Source organism: Tachysurus fulvidraco, chromosome 17, assembly GCF_022655615.1.
Source record: "Tachysurus fulvidraco isolate hzauxx_2018 chromosome 17, HZAU_PFXX_2.0, whole genome shotgun sequence".
Classification (NCBI taxonomy): domain Eukaryota; kingdom Metazoa; phylum Chordata; class Actinopteri; order Siluriformes; family Bagridae; genus Tachysurus; species Tachysurus fulvidraco.
The window spans coordinates 3,905,568-3,928,067 of record NC_062534.1 but is presented as its reverse complement, the minus strand read 5'-3'; the positions used below and the strand labels follow the sequence as shown (position 1 = coordinate 3,928,067).

General features: G+C 40.1%; 1 protein-coding gene across 1 annotated transcript in view; it reads right to left on the bottom strand.

Annotated features, from left to right (window-relative positions):
* The window catches only part of LOC113646004 (A disintegrin and metalloproteinase with thrombospondin motifs 2-like), a 161,487-nt gene that overhangs the window by 89,640 nt on the left and 49,347 nt on the right, over positions 1-22,500 (bottom strand). The window contains exon 3 of the mRNA XM_047802651.1: positions 13,647-13,818. Coding sequence (XP_047658607.1) covers positions 13,647-13,818 — 172 coding nt within the window. The remainder of the gene's footprint in view (positions 1-13,646; positions 13,819-22,500) is intronic.

Sequence of the window (22,500 nt, the reverse complement as noted above, 5' to 3'; positions counted from 1 at the left end):
CTAAACTGGAACCATATCCGAATCTAACGTGGAAACGGTACTGAAACCGCATTCAGATATAAACTGGGAACGGTTCCGGTTCTAAAACCTCATATGTGCTCTTTCTGTCTCGTCAAATCAGAGTCAGTAAACCGTCTGAGATCAATAATCAAAAAGTTTGGTAGCAGCAGTCCCTCAGCGTGAGCTCTGTTTTAATTATACAGTTTCAGTGGCAGGATGTAACACACACACACACACACACACACACACACACACACACACACACACACACACACACACACACTTTTTCAGTACACCACATTACAAGACATCTTTCAAAGAGATTTCACTGCATCTTTCCAGCCACCTATTCAACAAACCCTAAACATATTTACAGTTTTGTGTGATCGGTTTCTGGTTCCAGCGAAAGCCGAGAACGTTAATACGAAACATCTTAATGAATTCCGATAGGCTAGAGGTGTGAGACGGAAATTCAATTACCTCCAAGCCTCTGTGATTAAAGGCATGGCGACATCTATTAACACAGCCATGTTCTTCATCACTGAAGAGCGAATCTTTAATAGAAAACATGTCAAATGTATCAATCACATAATGAATTGGGAATGCAGCTCTGAAAATATCCGTCGCTCATTTATTTTAGTAACTCTAAAGTGTGTGTGTGTGTGGGGGGGGGGCACGGTGGCTTAGTGGTTAGCACGTTCGCCTCACACCTCCAGGGTCGGGGGTTCGATTCCCTCCTCCGCCTTGTGTGTGTGTGGAGTTTGCATGTTCTCCCCGTGCCTCGGGGGTTTCCTCCGGGTACTCCGGTTTCCTCCCCCGGTCCAAAGACATGCATGGTAGGTTGGTTGATTGGCATCTCTGGAAAATTGTCCGTAGTGTGTGAGTGAATGAGAGAGTGTGTGTGTGCCCTGTGATGGGTTGGCACTCCGTCCAGGGTGTATCCTGCCTCGATGCCCGATGACGCCTGAGATAGGCACAGGCTCCCCGTGACCCGAGAAGTTTGGATAAGCGGTAGAAAATGAATGAGAGAATGTGTGAGAGTAAACCAGGGAGCGATTCTAGCCCTTTTTTATGGTGGCTTCAGCCCCCTGTCTGTAATCTCAGCCACCCTAAAACTATAAGTATAATTTTTACTTTCATAAATAAACAATAAAAATGACGTTAAAATGCAGGACATGGGAAATCGTCGATGGGAAAGAAAATTATTTATCAGTTTGCTCCAAGAGCGATTTTTTTTTTTTACTTTGCTTTTACGCGTGTGTTGTAGTCTTTCAAAAGTGCGTCATCAGCTGTCTGCTTTATATGAACGTAGAAGCACAGGTACGCGCAGCGTGCACGCGCGGTCAGAGCTGGAGGCGTTTATCTATAACGTTAATCGGCGGAAAGACGGCAACCAAAAGCAGTGAAATGTCACTATTCTTATCACCAGAGTTGTAGCACAAACAACATATTAATGCAAACAATCCATTCAATACTAAATAAAAATAACATTTATTTATTTGGTCTTTGTCTTGTGAATATTAGTTTATTAACGACTGCATTCATCGGACACACTGTTCGTATAGAACGCACACATACATGAACTGATCTGATTCAAGACTGGCATCATTACATCATGCATAAAATTTTGGTGTCCACTTTTGCCATTTTAAATAATACCAGAACTTTTGGCTTACTATGTAGTCATATAATATATAATATAAAACTCTTCTTGTTTTAAATTCTCACTGAGGGCTAAAACCCCCTAAAGATAAAACCCTAGAACTGCCCCTGCTCTAAACCCTCTAGTCAGGGTCGTGGTGGATGTGGAGGTTATCCCGGGAACGCTGCACGAGATGAGATGGAATACGTCTACAGTACAAGCCACTACAGATATATCCGTTCACAACAAGGGGCAATTCAGCATAGCAGGAAAAAGGAAAAAGGCAGCAGAATGAAAATTAGCCAGAATTTATAGTAAAACATAACCGCCAAAGCACATGTCTTCTTTCCAAATTTCAGGACTCCTGCAGTGTTTTTCCTTCTTATTTCCAAGAAACTTTCTTCAACGGAAAATAAAAAAAAGGTACAGCTACAGCGAGAGGCTGTCACTGCAATATGTGGTGAAGTTGTTGAGCGTGCAGATGTTCCAGAAGGATCTCAAAGGTGCACTCGCACCTTCCCAGATGTGTGGACAGATTCGAGGAGCGTGAAGCACTTCAGATGTTCCACTCATATGGAGAAGATCTGAGAAGACCTGTTTCATTTTATTCCCATTGATTGTGTTGTCTTTCATCAACCTTTGTCTCTAGCTCATGTCCAGGCGGACTGTTTTATGGAGCCTACCCCCTGCTGTATGACGCACTTCAGCCGAGACACGATGGGGGTGATGCTAGACACGTAAAAGCTATACAATATGTGACTGTACATCACATCACATCTCATACATCAGATCAGATCAGATCAGGGAGTTGATCCTGTTCTCCAAATGTCTACAATTTGGCACAAATTTGATCAAAATTTCCAAATATTCCAAACAATATATGAAATATTATGAAAAACAAAAACATTTAAATGATTTAGTCTGAATTCACAATAATCGCTGAGCATGTGCAGTGGGAGTTTTGCAAGAGCATGTGTTATATCCGAAGGCAGTAATCACCAATTTCCGTGTTTAACCCAGGCACTCGTCTGGAGAGTCACACTGCGATTTTGCATCGCTCACCTAGATAAGTAATGATAGTGGTGTGGCTCTGAGAGTGACGGCTCGGGGGAAAAATACACTTTCAGGGGAGGAGGTTAGACCACAGCTTTGTGTAAAACACTAGACAGGGAAAGCAGCCAAAGCTGTAGTTACCCTGAAACCAGGTTTGACTTGATACAATAGAAGGTATGATTAGTATTGCTCTGTGTGTGTGTGTGTGTGTGTGTGTGTGTGTGTGTGTGTGTGTGTGTGTGTGAGAGAGAGAGAGAGAGAGAGAGAGAGAGAGAGAGAGAGAGAGAGAATGTACTTAGCATTACTTAGCATTACTTTTGTGCTAGCTTCACTCGCACTATAGCGGCTCTAACCAGTCCTAACCAGTCCTTCCCTCCTTTAATGATTAAGAAATAAATTCGAATTGTAATAAAGAAAAATGCAAAAAGTTTGACACTGGAGATTCTTTCCAAAAAACATTATCGTTTATTATCTCACTCTCACTCATTCATTTTCTACCGCTTATCCGAACTTCTCGGGTCACGGGGAGCCTGTGCCTATCTCAGGCGTCATCGGGCATCGAGGCAGGATACGCCCTGGACGGAGTGCCAACCCATCACAGGGCACACACACTCTCATTCACTCACACACACACACACACTACGGACAATTTTCCAGAGATGCCAATCAACCTACCATGCATGTCTTTGGACCGGGGGCGGAAACCGGAGTACCCGGAGGAAACCCCCGAGGCACAGGGAGAACATGCAAACTCCACACACACAAGGCGGAGGTGGGAATCGAACCCCCGACCCTGGAGGTGTGAGGCACACGTGCTAACCACTAAGCCACCGTGCCCCTTAATTAAGACCAATTTACAGAAAAGTTTACTATAGCAACCATTAAAAAAATCATTGTTAGTCCTAGATCATTTAAAGGGTCCACCATACAAGTGTTACTATGGAAACCGTAAAATGACAAATCGAGAAACCGCTGGTTATAGAAAACGAATCATCAATTTCCGAACAACCGGAATTGAGAATTTAACGACATTTTTATGTAAAATAAAAAAAAATAAAATAATAATAATAATAATAATTATTATTATTATTATTATTATTATTATTATTATTATTATGAATCACAAATCTTGAACATTTCCTCGAAGAACAACTACAGAAACTCAAGGGAACCTGATACAGGAATGAAAAGATACACTACTGTCTGTTTTTTAAAGACGTCCATCAATTGTTATTCCAGATGCTAAGGTTAAAGCAATAGAAAGAGAGAGAGAGAGAGAGAGAGAGAGAGAGAGAGAGAGAGAGAGAGAGAGAGAGAGAGAAAATTACAGAGGTTTGGTGAAAGAAATGCTACAAGCAGCTGCTTCCTGTTCTTCTCATGTCCACTGGGTTTCTCTCCGGTGAGACTAGGTGTGTTATTATTCGGTAATAGGAGACCTTGTGGAACAGATGTTATGGAGTCAAGAATCCATAAAAAAGGAACCAGTAAAATGTCCTGCCCTGTAATCTGTCCAGTTCAAACACATCGACTGAACAGCGCTGGACTCGGCAGGATGGAAATGCGCGCTTGTTTTTCATCCCGTACAGTATTTCTTTTCCTCCGGCGCCCTAAGACGCGCCGTACCGATTTACTCCCAGTGAATTCCTTACCTACGTATTGTAAAACTTTATGAACAATAAATAAATGGACGTAAACAAACAAAAAAACAAAAAAAAAAATCGATGAGACTTTAAATAATGCAAAGGTGGTAATAAAACATCTGTACAGGATAGTTGGGGAAACTCGTTGTTGCTACGTAATGGTTGCTAATCAGAAAAAAAACTGAATAATAGAGGTTATTGAATTTATTATTGAGTCTTTATACACTTCCGAGTGCCTATACAATATATTCTAAGTTGCTTTTCTGCGCACCACATTTGTAAAGAGTAGCTATTTGAGTCATCTATTTGAGTTCACGGTCTACACTGCCTTCTGTCATCTGCTGCTCACTGGATATTTTTTGTTTTCTGTACCGTTCTCTGGACACTGACTTGAATCATGTATCATCTAAACTTGATCTTCACATCCCCAAGATGGCTGCAGTATTGTGGGTTTTTATTTATTAATAAACAAACAAACAAACAAATAAATAAATACATATATATTAAGTCATTGGCAAGTTCATATAATTAGATGTGTGTGAGACATCACTGTTGCCACTCAGGAGCCAAACTAAACACCTGTAGTTTAACGTGGGGGTACTTAATACAGAGCAATAAAATATTTTAGTGTGTGTGTGTGTGTGTGTGTGTGTGTGTGTGTGTGTGTGTGTGTGTGTGTGTGTGTGTGTGTGTGTGTGCGTGTGTGTGTGTGTGTTTGTGTGAGTGTTTGTGTGAGTGTTTGTGTGAGTGTTTGTGTGAGTGTGTTTGTTTGTGTGTTTGTATGAGTGTGTGTGTTTGTGTGAGTAAGTGTGTTTAAGTGAGTGTGTTTGTGTATTTGCCCGTGTGCATGTGTGTGTTTGTGTGAGAGTGTGCATGTTAGTGTGAGTGTGTTTGTGTGTCTGTGTGTGTGTGTGTGTGTGTGTGTGTGTGTGTGTGTGTGTGTGTGTGTGTGTGTGTGTGTGTGTGTGTGTGTGTGTGAGAGAGTGTGCGTGTTGTGTGTGTGTTTGTGTGAGTAAGTGTGTTTGTGTGGGTGCGTTTGTGTGTTTGCCTGTGTGCATGTGTGTGTGTTTGTGTGAGAGTGTGCATGTTTGTGTGAGTGTGTTTGTGTGTGTGCCTGTGTCTCTGTGTGTGTGTGTGTGTGTGTGTGTGTGTGTGTGTGTGTGTGTGTGTGTGTGTGTGTGTGTGTGTGTGTGTGTGTGTGTGTGTGTGTGTGTTTGTGTGCGTGTGTGACATTGTGGTAACATTTGGCAGGTCCACATTAGGAAAAAGTGCTTTTATAACAACTGGAGCTTGAATAAGCACAGAAAGACAATTATGTATGTGTGTGTGTGTGTGTGTGTGTGTGTGTGTGTGTGTGTGTGTGTGTGTGTGTGTGTGTGTGTGTGTGTGTGTGTGTGTGTGTGTGTGTGTGTTCCATTGTAAAGAGCCAAAAGGTACAGCAGGACAAAGTGTAAACTAACAATGTACAGAAGAGCTATTGTCAGAAGCTCTCTTTAGAACAGCAGCACCACTAAAAAAGGAGGTGTATTTTAGGTACTCCATTAGCACACAAGACAAGGTGTTGATGCACTCCACAGGACTTAAAATATGCCTTTCTGTAGTACCTTTCTTTCAAAACGAAGGTCCAAATGAATTATCTTTCACTCAAGGTGTTCTTAGAATGTTGCCAGATGAAGATTTCAGCTTGTGCCTCATAAACAAGCCTCCGGGGGAAAGTTTCTATCCACTTCTCCTTTAGGGACTTACAGTAGTACTGTTGCTAGTTCCTAGTGTTTGAGGGGAAAAAACAAACAATTGGGTTATTATTTAAAGCAGGTTGCTAGAAGTCAGTGGTTAGAAGTCGGGTAGGTATATATTTATACACCAGACTCTTACATTAGACTCTTGATTCTGACTCTTGATTCTGATTGGGCAGGATGTCTTGATTGGTTTTTAATAGCTTTTTTAATCTCTGACAGGAGTTCGAGCTAGAGGTCTTCACGGGTCCACTTAGATCCGAAAACCCGAGGTCCGACCCGAGACACGAGCGGGTTCGGGTCTAAAAGTTTCACGTGTGCCTCGGACACGGGTCGGGTATAATAATAGCGGCATCGGGTCTCGGGTAATTTAAAATGATTGTGTTTTTACCAAACGGACCCGAGAAGACCCGAACTACCGTATCTCATGTGTGTGCATCGACTCGAGTCCTTTTCCGACCTCTCCTCTGTTTGCCAAGGCCGCTTGCGACATGTGGCTGGTGACGTGTGGCTGGCGGTAAGCTAATTCTCGTTGAAACAGACCTGTCAATCAATTTTGAATCCACGCTGTAGAGGTTACTTTAGTGTAGAGTTATGCAACATTCGGGTCCGGTCGGGTTAAAAAAAATTGCCAACGGGTCGGGTCGGGGTCTCCAGTGTAAGCGTTCATGTAACAGACAAAATAAAGCTCTAATGGAAGGTTGGGTTCCATCAAGGTCCATACTCGAATGAAGCCGCTATAACAAGTTATAAGTGGCAGCAGGAACTTATAGGTAGAGGTAAAGATGAAAGGAATAAAACAACAACACTTTGTGACCAAGTTGTGAACAAGGTGTTAATAAGAGGAAGAAGGTTCCAGAGATAGAGATGAGAAAGTAAGAAAAACAGGAAGTGAAATATGTTTCAGTGAAGTGAGAGTCAACAGTCAGTACAGTGTCCTTGTGTGAGGGTTCAGCTGCAGCTTTTACACAGCTCAAGGATTCAAGAAGGATTGTCTACTCTTTCTATCTCCATCTCTGTCGCTATCTTTATTGGTCTGTTTCATTGGTCCTGAATGTACGCATCTTGTGTAACAGTCATGACGAGCCGTTAAAAAAGTGAAAACGTGACAGGATTTTTTTTTCGTTTTGTCTCAAAGAGTCCAACCAGTACAGCAACACGGACAAAACCCATTCATAGAAATGAGACCACACAGCAGCAAACTGGCAGGAGTTTCTGACCTCTCACTGACCTTTAGTGGGACTGGAACGGAAGATGACTTGTTTTCCTTTCCTTCTTCCTCCCTTTTAAATGCGCTACTCTGTGTCTCCCCCCCCGTAGCCTAGACATGGGAGGCCGCTAACACGTATGCCTTCTACCCAGCATTTGGGAATAGTAACCTCGGACCAGATCCAAGACCAACAGCTATAAAGTGCTTTTACTGTATGCTTTTTGTTAAATGCTTTACAGCAGCGGAGAAAGATTCATGATGACACAATTGTTTTTAGGTACACCGGATGGATTCACTCTACAGTATGTCTGGATTAAAATAGAATAGTAGAAGCCTTTATTTTGTCTCATATACATTACAGCACAGTGTAAATCTTTTTTTTATTTTTTTTTATTTCTTTTTTTTTTTTTTACATATCCCAACTTTGGAGCACGGTGGCTTAGTGGTTAGGACGTTCGCCTCACACCTCCAGGGTTGGGGGTTAGATTCCCGCCTCCACCTTGTGTGTGTGGAGTTTGCATGTTCTCCCCGTGCCTCGGGGGTTTCCTCCGGGTACTCCGGTTTCCTCCCCCGGTCCAAAGACATGCATGGTAGGTTGATTGGCATCTCTGGAAAATTGTCCGTAGTGTGTGAGTGTGTGAGTGAATGAGAGTGTGTGTGTGCCCTGCGATGGGTTGGCACTCCATCCAGGGTGTATCCTGCCTTGACGCCTGAGATAGGCACAGGCTCCCCGTGACCCGAGTAGTCCAGATAAGCGGTAGAAAATGAATGAATGAATGAATGAATGAATGAATGAATATAACAACTTTGTAAGGGTCAGCAGAGAGGCTTAAGGGTGGTACAGATGCTTGAACCTTGATCATCCAATCAACAACCCATAGCCTTAACCGCTTGAGCCACTACTGCCCCAGTATTAGGATTTGTACTTGATCCTGTGGTAAGGCTAATAATAAAAAGGTTTCCACAATGGGCTAGTTTATACAAATTCGAATTAACATTCTGGATTTGTTGTTTATTTAACTCGCCGCGCAAGCCATCGTCCAGCCGAGAGGCACCGCATGAAAGAAAACGTGAGCCAATTATAATTAATAAGTCACTATTATTTACAGCTCATGTGGGTGTTACACACAATCACAAATGGCATTTACAAATCTGGACTGAGTGAATGTGACAATTACGTGTTACTACACTGGATTTTGGTGGATACTCGGCTCGCCGCCCACTTCTCCAGACCAAAATAATTGATCACAGAAACAGATTTGCTCCAAAATTAGTCAGAGGATACAACTGTCTCTTTTAATTCTGACTAATGCCACGACACGAGATGTCTTTCTATATCGCTATTTGTCTCGCTGCACATGAATCGACAATTGACTGTGCCATAATGTAAGAAAATACAATGAAGAGCATCTTAAGATAGACCTACGATCGATGACGATGACTGCATCCTGCTTAGGATATCATTCAGTGTGGTCGTGATGGAAATGTTTCGGGAAACACTTCAACTAGCACTTCTTTCCTTATCTTTTGCATTTTAAAAAAAAAAAAAAAAAAAAAAACCCCAACCTTTAACACTTTTTCATTGTAACTTTGAACAAATGTTTTAAACTCATGGTATCTTAAGTATGTAACCTAATGAGCCGGCATTAATGTATTGAGATTATTAATGTCAGAGATTTAAGCACTTTTGTACGTCGCTCTGGATAAGAGTGTCTGCCAAACGCTGTAAATTTAAATGTAAATGAATAAATAAAAATCTCAGGATCATTTTCATCATGGAATTCTAAAAAGTGAACTTGTAGTAAGGTTTTATTTTTCTGTCCACTGGGATGCATGTAGGTGTGTTCAGGTATAACCACACACCCTTAAGTTGAGTCAAAATCCAAGCCTCATACTGTATATTAAATCGGCAAGGCTGCTTCTGTAGAGAAAGAGCAATATAAACGCTAGGGAAGTGAATTGAAATCACTACAAAAAAAAAACATGTGGCCTGGTGAGCTCCTGAACACATGACAATCTGGTCTATAGAACAGTGACCATCTTGAAAAATCAGCAACACCGTCCAGGCTTTTCATCCATGACCAGTACTACAGTAGGTTGTCAGTTGCAAAGCTGTCTTTCTCCACCCAGTCCTGCCTCCTTCCTTCTCAGATTCAGATCTTTTGCACTAGGCGTTCCTATGGAAACTCAGAGCCGTTCCCCTTCTCCTGGGCGTTTTCCTCCTTTATTGGCTGCTCAGGAGTCAGGCGCTCGTGCTCAGAATAGACTGATCCATCCCTATACTCCCAACCCTGGATTCGCATGTACACACACACACACACACACACACACATACCTCTGGACAGCACCACAACATGACAATGATGCCGCTCAGCAGTGTAGCGTAGAACACAACATGAATCCAAAAGTCAATCACACAGATCCAAAATTCACAAACATACCAATCTGCATTTTGTAGCATAGCCTTAATACAGAGTAGGATAACATCACAGATCTATCAGAGATTTGGTTTTTTCTTTAAATCTATCGTTAGTGACACTAGTTTTGCTTTGGAAAGAGTGTTTTCCATGATTTCCATTTCTACAAACGTTTACTTCGGGAAGCTCCATGCTCAGGAGCCCTCGGTCTCCTGAGAAAAACCTCCTTATGAGAACCACCGTAAGGAACCAAAAGAGAACCCATCATCTACCGTGTGAAACCAAAGGGTACGATGATGGTGATCTAGCAGCTAGTCGAGCGACAGCCGCCCGCACCTTATATTTTTATGTTTTCAGCTGTTTATTCACTGCTTACCAACTATTGTTAGCATACCACGTCTACCTCAGTTTCAGTCTAGCTTGCAGCCTTTTAGCGAACACGCTAGCATTCCTGGGACATTTCTTCTTGCCAAATTATGTAGCTGGAGGGTTCTCATAAAGCTACCATCGATATGCCTACATTATTACGGGTGTGGTTTTCTTGGAAATTCCCTAATCTTATTTAGCGTACATGTCTCACACAAAAAAAGAATCAATTATTCTGCAGTTAGCTAGCATGACAGAAATTAGCTATGCTAGTTAGCTTGTTCTTGCTGACTTATCTAAATCTTATTTAAAAACTAGTCCCTCTTAATCCGGTGGTGTTAGTACTTTTTTTTTCAGTAATTCAACATTGTTTATGTATCTTTCTAATAGAAGGTAAAAGTTTTTCCCATCAAAAACCTTCCCTGAAATCGATAGATAGATAGATAGATAGATAGATAGATAGATAGATAGATAGATAGATAGATAGATAGATAGATAGATAGATAGATAGATGAAGAGAGAGATGATAGATAGATAGATAGATAGATAGATAGATAGATAGATAGATAGATAGATAGATAGATAGATAGATAGATAGATGAAGAGAGAGATGATAGATAGATAGATAGATAGATAGATAGATAGATAGATAGATAGATAGATAGATGAAGAGAGAGATGATAGATAGATAGATAGATAGATAGATAGATAGATAGATAGATAGATAGATAGATAGATAGATGAAGAGAGAGATGATAGATAGATAGATAGATAGATAGATAGATAGATAGATAGATAGATAGATAGATAGATGAAGAGAGAGATGATAGATAGATAGATAGATAGATAGATAGATAGATAGATAGATAGATAGATAGATGAAGAGAGAGATGATAGATAGATAGATAGATAGATAGATAGATAGATAGATAGATAGATAGATAGATGAAGAGAGAGATGATAGATAGATAGATAGATAGATAGATAGATAGATAGATAGATAGATAGATAGATAGATAGATGAAGAGAGAGATGATAGATAGATAGATAGATAGATAGATAGATAGATAGATAGATAGATAGATAGATAGATAGATAGATAGATAGATGAAGAGAGAGATGATAGATAGATAGATAGATAGATAGATAGATAGATAGATAGATAGATAGATAGATAGATAGATAGAGATGATAGATAGATAGATAGATAGATAGATAGATAGATAGATAGATAGATAGATAGATAGATAGATAGATAGATAGATAGATAGATAGATGAAGAGAGAGATGATAGATAGATAGATAGATAGATAGATAGATAGATAGATAGATAGATAGATAGATAGATAGATAGATAGATAGATAGATAGATAGATAGAGATGATAGATAGATAGATAGATAGATAGATAGATAGATAGATAGATAGATAGATAGATAGATAGATAGATAGATAGATAGATGAAGAGAGAGATGATAGATAGATAGATAGATAGATAGATAGATAGATAGATAGATAGATAGATAGATAGATAGATAGATAGATAGATAGATGAAGAGAGAGATGATAGATAGATAGATAGATAGATAGATAGATAGATAGATAGATAGATAGATAGATAGATAGATAGATGAAGAGAGAGATGATAGATAGATAGATAGATAGATAGATAGATAGATAGATAGATAGATAGATAGATAGATAGATAGATAGATAGATGAAGAGAGAGATGATAGATAGATAGATAGATAGATAGATAGATAGATAGATAGATAGATAGATAGATAGATAGATAGATAGATAGATAGATGGATAGAGAGATGATAGATAGATAGATAGATAGATAGATAGATAGATAGATAGATAGATAGATAGATAGATAGATAGATAGATGAAGAGAGATAGATAGATAGATAGATAGATAGATAGATAGATAGATAGATAGATAGATAGATAGAGATGATAGATAGATAGATAGATAGATAGATAGATAGATAGATAGATAGATAGATAGATAGATAGATAGATAGATAGATGAAGAGAGAGATGATAGATAGATAGATAGATAGATAGATAGATAGATAGATAGATAGATAGATAGATAGATAGATAGATAGATAGATAGATAGATAGATGAAGAGAGAGATGATAGATAGATAGATAGATAGATAGATAGATAGATAGATAGATAGATAGATAGATAGATAGATAGATAGATAGATAGATAGATGAAGAGCAAGATAGATAGATAGATAGATAGATAGATAGATAGATAGATAGATAGATAGATAGATAGATAGATAGATAGATAGATAGATAGATAGATAGATAGATAGATAGATAGATAGATAGATAGATAGATAGATAGATAGATAGAGAGAGATGATAGATAGATAGATAGATAGATAGATAGATAGATAGATAGATAGATAGATAGATAGATAGATGAAGAGAGAGATGATAGATAGATAGATAGATAGATAGATAGATAGATAGATAGATAGATAGATAGATAGATAGATAGATAGATAGATGAAGAGAGAGATGATAGATAGATAGATAGATAGATAGATAGATAGATAGATAGATAGATAGATAGATAGATAGATAGATAGATAGATAGATAGATATCTTTTTAAGTTTTTTTAAACTTCATCTATTTGTATGCATCTCTCTATCACAGACAGCTACAGGCTCTGCCCAGAATAATCTTCTGAATTATATGGCAGAACCTTCCAGGTCCCAGTGTGAGAGCTGTGGGTGAATGATAAATGCCCGGCTTTGTGAAGAAGGCAGAATTCGTTTGAACAGCTTCAGCACATCCTCTCTTCTTATCTAATAAATCTAACCCCTCCCTGTCGTTCAGAAACCCTCTGATTACTTTATCATGTTGCAGCATGCCTCTTGTTCTGCCCCTTAACATGCAGGATCATAAACAGAGTGTGAAGGCTAACACGTTCAGAGCCGGCCCGACCCCATTGATCACACGCAGCAAGGGTCCGACCGGCACCATTGTAACAGGCCCGGCTTCACGTACAGGCCGAGTCTGAAACCGAATACCTCATTCTCTCTCAGCACTCATACTCGCTGAAGCTTAATACTACATAATCCAATCCTTTCTTCATTTCTGTCACCTGCTGAGAGAGATTCTGGTCCCTTTACGTTGGAGGAGAGCAGCACAGTGTAACAAAGACACATGCAGATACCAAGGACCGAGAACAGGTCACCTTTCACAAGTGTCTTATTCTCACGACGAATTAATTAATTATTTACGCTACCATAAAGTGGAAAACAGAAGGCATAAGAGTCAAACATTAAGGTAGTAACTGAGTGTTTGTGTCTTCCTCTTTCCTTAGACGAAAACCACAGGTTATAGAACATTAGCCGAAAGCTTTTTGGATGCGAACAGTGTATACGAGTAAAAGTGTAAAAATTATCTTCAGACATGCAGCAGATATGCAAACAGAATCGCAAAAAAAACGAGTCGATCGACCTCTGCCTCTTTTTTTTGAGTCACTTACTTTTATTACACGATAGGAGTTTTGCATATTAAACGCTTTAAATATTCTTTGACAAAGCTGACCTCTGGAATGAAGGTCTGCAGCTAGCGGGCTGGTGGGAGGCTTCTTCACAGCAGCAGAACGGTACACGATGTGAGGACGACCGCCGCCACCGTCCTCCTGCTCCGTCACACGATGTCCCGTCTCCACCGGCTCGATGAAGAACTCCTCCCTCTCAGTTCGGATCATCCCCGCCTGAGAACAAAGAGAAACGACATTATACGCTGCCGGATACTCAGTCATGAGTCATGTAACTTTGGAAATGTGTATATTTTTCACACGTCAGCACGGCTTCAGAAAACAAGCCTCGATTCTGATCAGAAGGTCTGAGAGAACTTCCATCGACATTTTTAACATGTTAGTAACAAGTCATTCACAGCGACTTGTCTGATGAACGCTTGACACTTCGAGCCATGCTGTTGGAGGAAAAGAATCATGTGTGGAGGATTATTTTTCTATCACCGCACACCCTGTCCTGTTTTATTCCATTAAACACATGTCTATGTTTCCTTCTGGCCACACGACTGCTTCAAAAGTCCAAAAATATTCCAGCAGACATTGCCAAAATAAACAATGCCCTTTTTTTTATTACTACGACTCCTTCGGGAAATATATACTTAACATTTCTGGAAATCTATATAAGACCTATATAAGACCTTTAAAACGATTCCAAATAGAATACAATGCAACCCAGAGACTGTTTTATGCATTTAGTTAGCCTCAGTATGTTAACCTTTGTTTGTGTTCCTGGCTGTTGGTAAAAAGAAAAAAAAACAGCTAGCAGTCGCCCCGTAAACTCAGTACTTGCCCAATTTCTGCTCTTATTTCATTTACAGTTTCCTCTCAGAATATGATATTAAAAAAAAAATCTTCTTTCGACTTGTTGGCTGTATGTAAGTGAATACAACCTGCTTTATAGGGATACGTTCGGGTCCGATGCAAGTGTACGTTAATGAAAAACAAAAAAAAAGTCACGTTTATGAATCATATAAATAAATATTTGTACATCAGGTTGACACTTTACATCACACATAAGTGCTTTAGAGATTTCATTCATTCATTCATTCATTCATTCATTCATTTTCTACCGCTTATCCGAACTTCTCAGGTCACGGGGAGCCTGTGTCTATCTCAGGCGTCATCGGGCATCGAGGCAGGATACACCCTGGACGGAGTGCCAACCCATCACAGGGCACACACACACACTCATTCACACACACACTCACACACTACGGACAATTATCCAGAGATGCCAATCAACCTACCATGCATGTCTTTGGACCGGGGGAGGAAACCGGAGTACCCGGAGGAAACCCCCGAGGCACGGGGAGAACATGCAAACTCCACACACACAAGGCCCAACCCTGGAGGTGTGAGGCAAACATGCTAAACACTAAGCCACCGTGCCCCCACTTTAGAGATTGTACATTCTTATTTTTATGCCAAATCTGTATCCAGAGCTCCAACAGCCGTAATATATGAGATATGTGTGCATTGGTTGGTTACACTACACAAAATTTGGCTTTGTACACAAAATTGTTACAAATTGTGACACAACTGCAAGCGGATATATCGGAAATTAAGATTTGTAACTGAACTGCGGTTTATTTGCGATTACTTTTAAAAAGAAAATATGTCGATAAATGTACTTAATAAAAGAGTCTAGTCTGAGCATCAGCATGACACAGCGTATGTAAGCTTTTCATTTCTTTTTAGCTATTTTATTTTCATTTTATAAATGCAAAAATGGATGCAAATGTGACAAATTTATGCAAATGTAACAACCACCATTTTACTGTCTTTAAAAACGAGTATGAAAACGTATTTCAAAAGACTGAAAGGAATAAACTACTATTGTGACTATAAAATCAGTCCATAAGACACTCCAACGAAAGGTTTAAGATAATTTGATAAAGACTCGACCATGACGATGACCATGATTTTTTGTCAAAAAGTTGCATATTGACACAGACATGGACAAATGTGTTAATTTATTACTGTACAAAGGCTAGCAGGTGGTCCATGTGCTAATTGGTAAAGTCATGTCAGATCTTTATATATTGTTTATACGTTTGTGTGTGTGTGTGTGTGAGAGTGTGTGTGTGTGTGTGTGTGTGTGTGTGTGTGTGTGTGTGTGTGTGTGTGTGTGTGTGTGTGTGTGTGTGAGTATGTGTGTGTGTGTGTGTCTGTGTGTGTGTGAGAGAGTGTGTGTGAGAGTGTGTGTGTGTGTGTGTATATGTGGCTGTGAAAGTCTGTGTGTGTTTGTGTGTGTGGCTGTGAGAGTGTGTGTGTGTGTGTGTGTGTGTGTGTGTGTGTGTGTGTGTGTGTGTGTGTGTGTGTGTGTGTGTGTGTGTGAGTATGTGTGTGTGTGTATGTGTGTGAGTATGTGTGTGTGAGTATGTGTGTGTGTGTATGTGTGTGTGTGTGTGTGTGTGTGTGTCTGTGTGTGTGTTTGTGTTTGTGTGTGTGAGAGAGAATGTGTGAGAGTGTGTGTGTGTGTGTGTGTGTGTGTGTGTGTGTGTGTGTGTGTGTGTGTGTGTGTGTGTGTGTGAGTATGTGTGTGTGGCTGTGTGTGTGTGTGTGTGTGTTTGTGTGTGTGTGTGAGTGTGTGAGTGTGTGTGAGAGAATGTGTGTGTGTGTGTGTGTGTGTGTGTGTGTGTGTGAGTATGTGTGTGGCTGTGTGTGTCTGTGTGTGTGTTTGTGTGTGTGTGTGTGTGTGTGTGTGTGTGTGTGTGTGTGTGTGTGTGTGTGTGTGTGTGTGTGTGTGTGTGTGTGAGAAGCAGCTGATGCTTCCTTTGACGTGATCTGCAGTGAGAGGGCAACGCTGCAGCCGCACTCGAGCATGGCTGGAGATCAGAGTGTAGAAACGTGCTAAAGGATCCGTATGTCAGCCAGAGTTATGCAAGAGGCCTCAGAAGGCCGTCTACCCTGACTGACCTTCTCCTATTTCTGCAGATGAAAAGAAAAAAGTGAGAGACGGAGGAATAGAGGCCATAGGGTGAGATGTGTCCTGTCAGGAAGGTGAACAAGTGGTACCTCATGCTATAACGGGAGAGAACGGTAGATAAGGTCATATTGGGGCAATTTAACTATTAGTCCAACAATCTTTTTCCATTGTTTTCTCTCTCTCTCTCTCTCTCTCTCTCTCTCTCTCTCTCTCTCTCTCTCTCTCTTTCTGTCTATCTCTTTCCTTTTCTCCATCTCTCTCTCCCCAATTCCATCTGTCTGTTTAGACAACTGATAATTACCGACCCCCCTGACAGCTGCTGCGTGCCATCCATGAAGGAGATACCACACACACACACACACACACACACACACACACACACACACACACACATTGACATGCTCGAGGCATGCTCGCACTGATGCATGCTCATGCTTCTCATTTTAAAAGGATGATTAAGAAGAATAAATGGGCTTTTTGCAAACTTATCTATTCTCATGATTCTACATTATTCTGTCATAATCAGGAACTCCCCACTAATTACTGACAAAAACATTTACTGACTATGAACCGTGTAACATTGTTTTGCTATTGTGCTAAATTTATTCATATGTCATATTAACCATGATCCTGATATTAAACGTGCGACCGAAGACATGGGAATTTTATAGCCAGCTAAGCCTAAACTCAGCTAGCAGCTAGCAACTCAGTAAGTTAGGAGTCAGCTAGATAACTCAGTTAGCAGCTAGCAACTAAGGTATGGTTAGCTAGATAACTCAGTTAGCAGCTAGCAACTCAGGTAGCTAGGAGTTAGCTAAATAACTCAGCTAGCAACTCAGTTAGCTAGGAGTTAGCTAGATAACTCAGTTAGCAGCTAGCAACTCAGTTAGCTAGGAGTTAGCTAGATAACTCAGTTAGCAGCTAGCAACTCAGTTAGCTAGGAGTTAGCTAGATAGTATAACCGCTCATGTAGCTGCTTGAGTGGCCAACTTAAAATAAATAAATAAATAAATGTTATAAAATAAAATAAATCTAATGTTAGTATTGTATAAAAAATGATTGTGTAAACAAGCTAACACTGCTAAGAAGCTAACTAACATTAGGCTATTATTTCAAGAAAACCAATAACCAAGTTTGATTAGATAAGTGTAAATATATTCTATCAGGAAAACAACTGCATTTGCATCAATAAATAATAAAAAAAATGATATAATCTCACTATATATTAGCTGCTCATTGTACTGAACTCAATATGCTTGAGCCTCGGTGTTCAGAGGAACTGAATAAAAGCATTCAAGAAAGAAAGAATAAAGTAAAAGACCAGAGACAGAGAGACAGAGACCTAGCCCTGACCTTGCAAACTGTCTCTCTTTCTCTCTGTTTATGCTCATCCCTTCATCGTAGGCCAGTCTGATGGATAAACGCTGCAGCGCATGAGGCACTCTTGCTCCAGAATACCAAGCAGTGGGCAAGTGGAGAGACGTGTCAGCCAGGAGAAATGACAAGAGGGACTCGGAGACACGGACATATCGATCTGAGGAAGGCATAGAGGGAGGGGACAGGACAAGGCTGTGCTGTGTGCTCTCCCAAACGTGTTCAGATGGAAGTGCTGAATAAAACATCAGGGGCCTTCTGGAGCTGAACAGAACACTGTGTTCACTTCCAAGCCTGGACTTAAGAGACAAGAACTAAAGCTTGGAAGGTAGAGACAGACAGAGGGACATGTCCCAGGCCTCTAATACAGCCTTCGGTTAATGGTTTAGCCAATAATGCTAAACTGCAAATCTGTTAGCAGGTTGGAAACGTTTAAAGAACTCGCTGGAGACCTTCTAGAAACACTTTCCCAGAGATTTGTATCATTAAACATTTATTAGGTTGGTACGTTATACTATGCGCAATAGAATAAATGATACACTATGTACTATATTCTAAACACAATATAATCTTTGCTCTAATATACTTAATACTACATCGTAAATAGTTCTAAAAGCTCAGAGCTTTTATAGTATTTCATTACAGCTGTCTATCAAAAACTTGCAGTTTTATTCATTGTCCTGGTTCTTATTCTTATTCTTCATATTCTTATTATTTATTCCACAACTTTGTTTAATAATCCATTCTGATCAGTCCAAAAGTGTTGATTCATTGTTTATTATAGCAATTCAGACAATCAACAGTAGTAGGTAGACTATTGTAATATACTATTAATGTATTAACATGATTTTCATATATAATGTATATATCTCCACATTTTCTTTATTTTTATTTGCTTTAATTGGTTATAAAAATGTATTTATGTTTTTATTTATTGATTTTTTTTAATGAAATTCAAATTTGAGTTTCTTCGAATTCGATTTCGAATTTTTCACAAGTTTAATTCGAAATAATCCACATTGATGTTGCAATACTAACTTAACTAGCTTCATGTCAAGCACTAACACACCACCCTTATTGTCCTTAATTATTTTCTATCAACCACAGAACGCAATAGAATGGAGGTCTTTCTATAGTGCATACTCTATAATTCCTCCCTTTTCAGTAGGGAACAGATCTGACACAATAAACTCTGATGTTATCACTGCATTAATTTGTGCACTATCCCAATTCAACATGTACATCAATATCATGCCATGTGCAATAGCATTGCATGTGTAATATTCTCAAGCACCATTTTTGTACATTTTGTATATGTAGCATATCACATTTATATTTCATTTATATTTATTTCGCTTGTGTTCTCTGAAGCAGTCTCTAGCAATGTATCTTATCTTATCTTATCTTATCTTATCAGCAGAGCTCTAGGTGTGCTCCTTTATTCCTAAGATATGATTCAATTACTCACTCACTCACTCACTCACTCATCTTCTACTACCTCGGGTCACGGGGAGCCTGTGCCTATCTTAGGCGTCTTTGGGCATAAGGGCAGGATACACCCTGGACGGAGTGCCAACCCATCTCAGGGCACACACACACTCTCATTCACTCACGCAATCACACACTACGGACAATTTTCCAGAGATATGATTCAATTATAATTGTGTTAATTATTATTATTATTATTATTATTATTATTATTATTATTATTATTATTATTATTATTTTATGTATATTATTATTACTATTTTTATTTTATTATTATTATTATTATTTTTATTTTATTTATATTATTATTACTATTTTTATTATTATTATTATTATTATTAATAATAATAATAATAATAATAATAATAATAATAATAATAATAATAATAATTCATTCATTCATTCATTTTCTACCGCTTATCCAAACTACTCGGGTCACGGGGAGCCTGTGCCTATCTCAGGCGTCATCAGGCATCGAGGCAGGATACACCCTGAACGGAGTGCCAACCCATAACAGGGGGCACACACACACTCTCATTCACTCACACACTCACACACTACAGACAATTTGCCAGAGATGCCAATCAACCTACCATACATGTCTTTGGAACGGGGGAGGAAACCGGAGTACCCGGAGGAAACCCCCAAGGCACGGGGAGAACATGCAAACTCCACACACACAAGGCGGAGGCGGGAATCAAACCCCCAACCCTGCTAACCACTAAGCCACCGTGCCCCCCATTATTATTATTATTATTATTATTATTATTATTATTATTAACTTTACTTTTGATTCAGTATTATCCCTGTAGTGATTGCCTTTTACATTCTGCTCAATTTATTTAAAAGAGAGATAATTCTCCAAAAACGGCTTAGTTCCATAAATTAAGTGCCTTTTTGTGCTTGGCATCTCCCGCTGGCAGTTTAATTCACATTGTTGAAACTTACACTAATTTGTCAAGGACATCACACATGTTTAGTTGACATCGTTTGTCAAAACATCTCCTTGGTGTAATTGTGTGTGTGGGTGAGTGGCTGGGGGGTGGTTTGAGGCAGATTTTTAAACTAACATTTTGCATTCTTAAAACTAACCAAAGTGTACGCATAAGATCATGTGGTAAAACATCTCTTACTCCACTGCACTCCATCTTACAATTCTGTCTTGCATCATACTTTGCTCTGGAACCCGATCGCCTTGTGTCGATTCGTTAGACGGAATCTTTTGCCTGTGTAATTACCGATCCTGTTAGCATGAGGTACAATGTCTGAGTGTCGTGCAGTGATGATTTTCATGAAATCACCTGTGTTTTCAAGGTGAAAGTGGCCTGAAAAAGACCAGTCATGATTTTGAACAGTGGGGCGTCTGACAGCGAGGGCCGCGCCAGCGTGATATTAGCTGAGGTTACTTTTTACTCTCTTACACACACATACAGACCGACACATCCAGAGGAATATGTTAGCACTGCAGCCCCCTGAATCTTAATGTTGCAAAACTTTTTAACCGTCAAAATAGTGATGTTTCATCAGAAGGAAGATGAGTGAGGAATTAGGACAGCCAGAGCCAAGGTAGAATTAAAAGAGACAGACCTCTGTACCCATAAGTCCCTGTAAAGGAGGCATGCCCTCTATACCTGTCAGTCCCTGTAAAGGAGGCATGCCATCTATACCTGTCAGTCCCTGTAAAGGAGGCATGCCCTCTATACCTGTCAGTCCCTGTAAAGGAGGCATGCCATCTATACCTGTCAGTCCCTGTAAAGGAGGCATGCCCTCTATACCTGTCAGTCCCTGTAAAGGAGGCATGCCATCTATACCTGTCAGTCCCTGTAAAGGAGGCATGCCCTCTATACCTGTCAGTCCCTGTAAAGGAGGCATGCCATCTATACCTGTCAGTCCCTGTAAAGGAGTCATGCCCTCTATACCGGTCAGTCCCTGTAATCGAGGCATGCCCTCTATATTTGTCAGTCCCTGTAAAGGAGGCATGCCCTCTATACCTGTCAGTCCCTGTAAAGGAGTCATGCCCTCTATACCGGTCAGTCCCTGTAATCGAGGCATGCCCTCTATACCTGTCAGTCCCTGTAAAGGAGTCATGCCCTCTATACCTGTCAGTCCCTGTAAAGGAGGCATGCCCTCTATACCTGTCAGTCCCTGTAAAGGAGGCATGCCCTCTATACCTGTCAGTCCCTGTAAAGGAGTCATGCCCTCTGTACCTGTCAGTCCCTGTAAAGGAGGCATGCCCTCTTTACCTGTCAGTCCCTGTAATCGAGGCATGCCCTCTATATTTGTCAGTCCCTGTAAAGGAGGCATGCCCTAAATACCTGTCAGTCCCTGTAATCGAGGCATGCCCTCTATACCGGTCAGTCCCTGTAATCGAGGCATGCCCTCTATTCCGGTCAGTCCCTGTAATCGAGGCATGCCCTCTATACCTGTCAGTCCCTGTAATCGAGGCATGCCCTCTATACCGTTCAGTCCCTGTAATCGAGGCATGCCCTCTATACCAGTCAGTCCCTGTAATCGAGGCATGCCCTCTATTCTGGTCAGTCCCTGTAATAGAGGCATGCCCTCTATACCTGTCAGTCCCTGTAATCGAGGCATGCCCTCTGTACTTTAAATTCAAATTCAAATTTATACAAATGTATAGTGCTTTTAATGATGGACATTGTCTCAAAGCAGCTTTACAGAACATAAACATAAAACAAAAAGTTAATACAAAGATTAATATTATACAAAAATTGACATGGAGCCGTGACCTCTATTCCTGTCAGTCCCTGTAGAAGAGGCGAGAGCTCTACACCTGTCAGTACCTGTACTGGAGGCATGGCCTGTATACCTCTGTATTGCCTCTGTACCTGTCAGACCTGTAATTATACCTCCTTGCAAGACCTCTATATCTCTATACCTCTATACCATGTGTCAGTACTTGTACAGGACACACGGCCTCTATACCTGTCAGTCACAGAAAGAGGGTGTGGTTTCTTTGCTTGTCAGACAAAGTGATCGAATGTGTGTAGTGTGTACTTGTCAATAATAGGTGTGCTCATGTTCCTTAAGTAGAGAAGTAAATAAAAGAT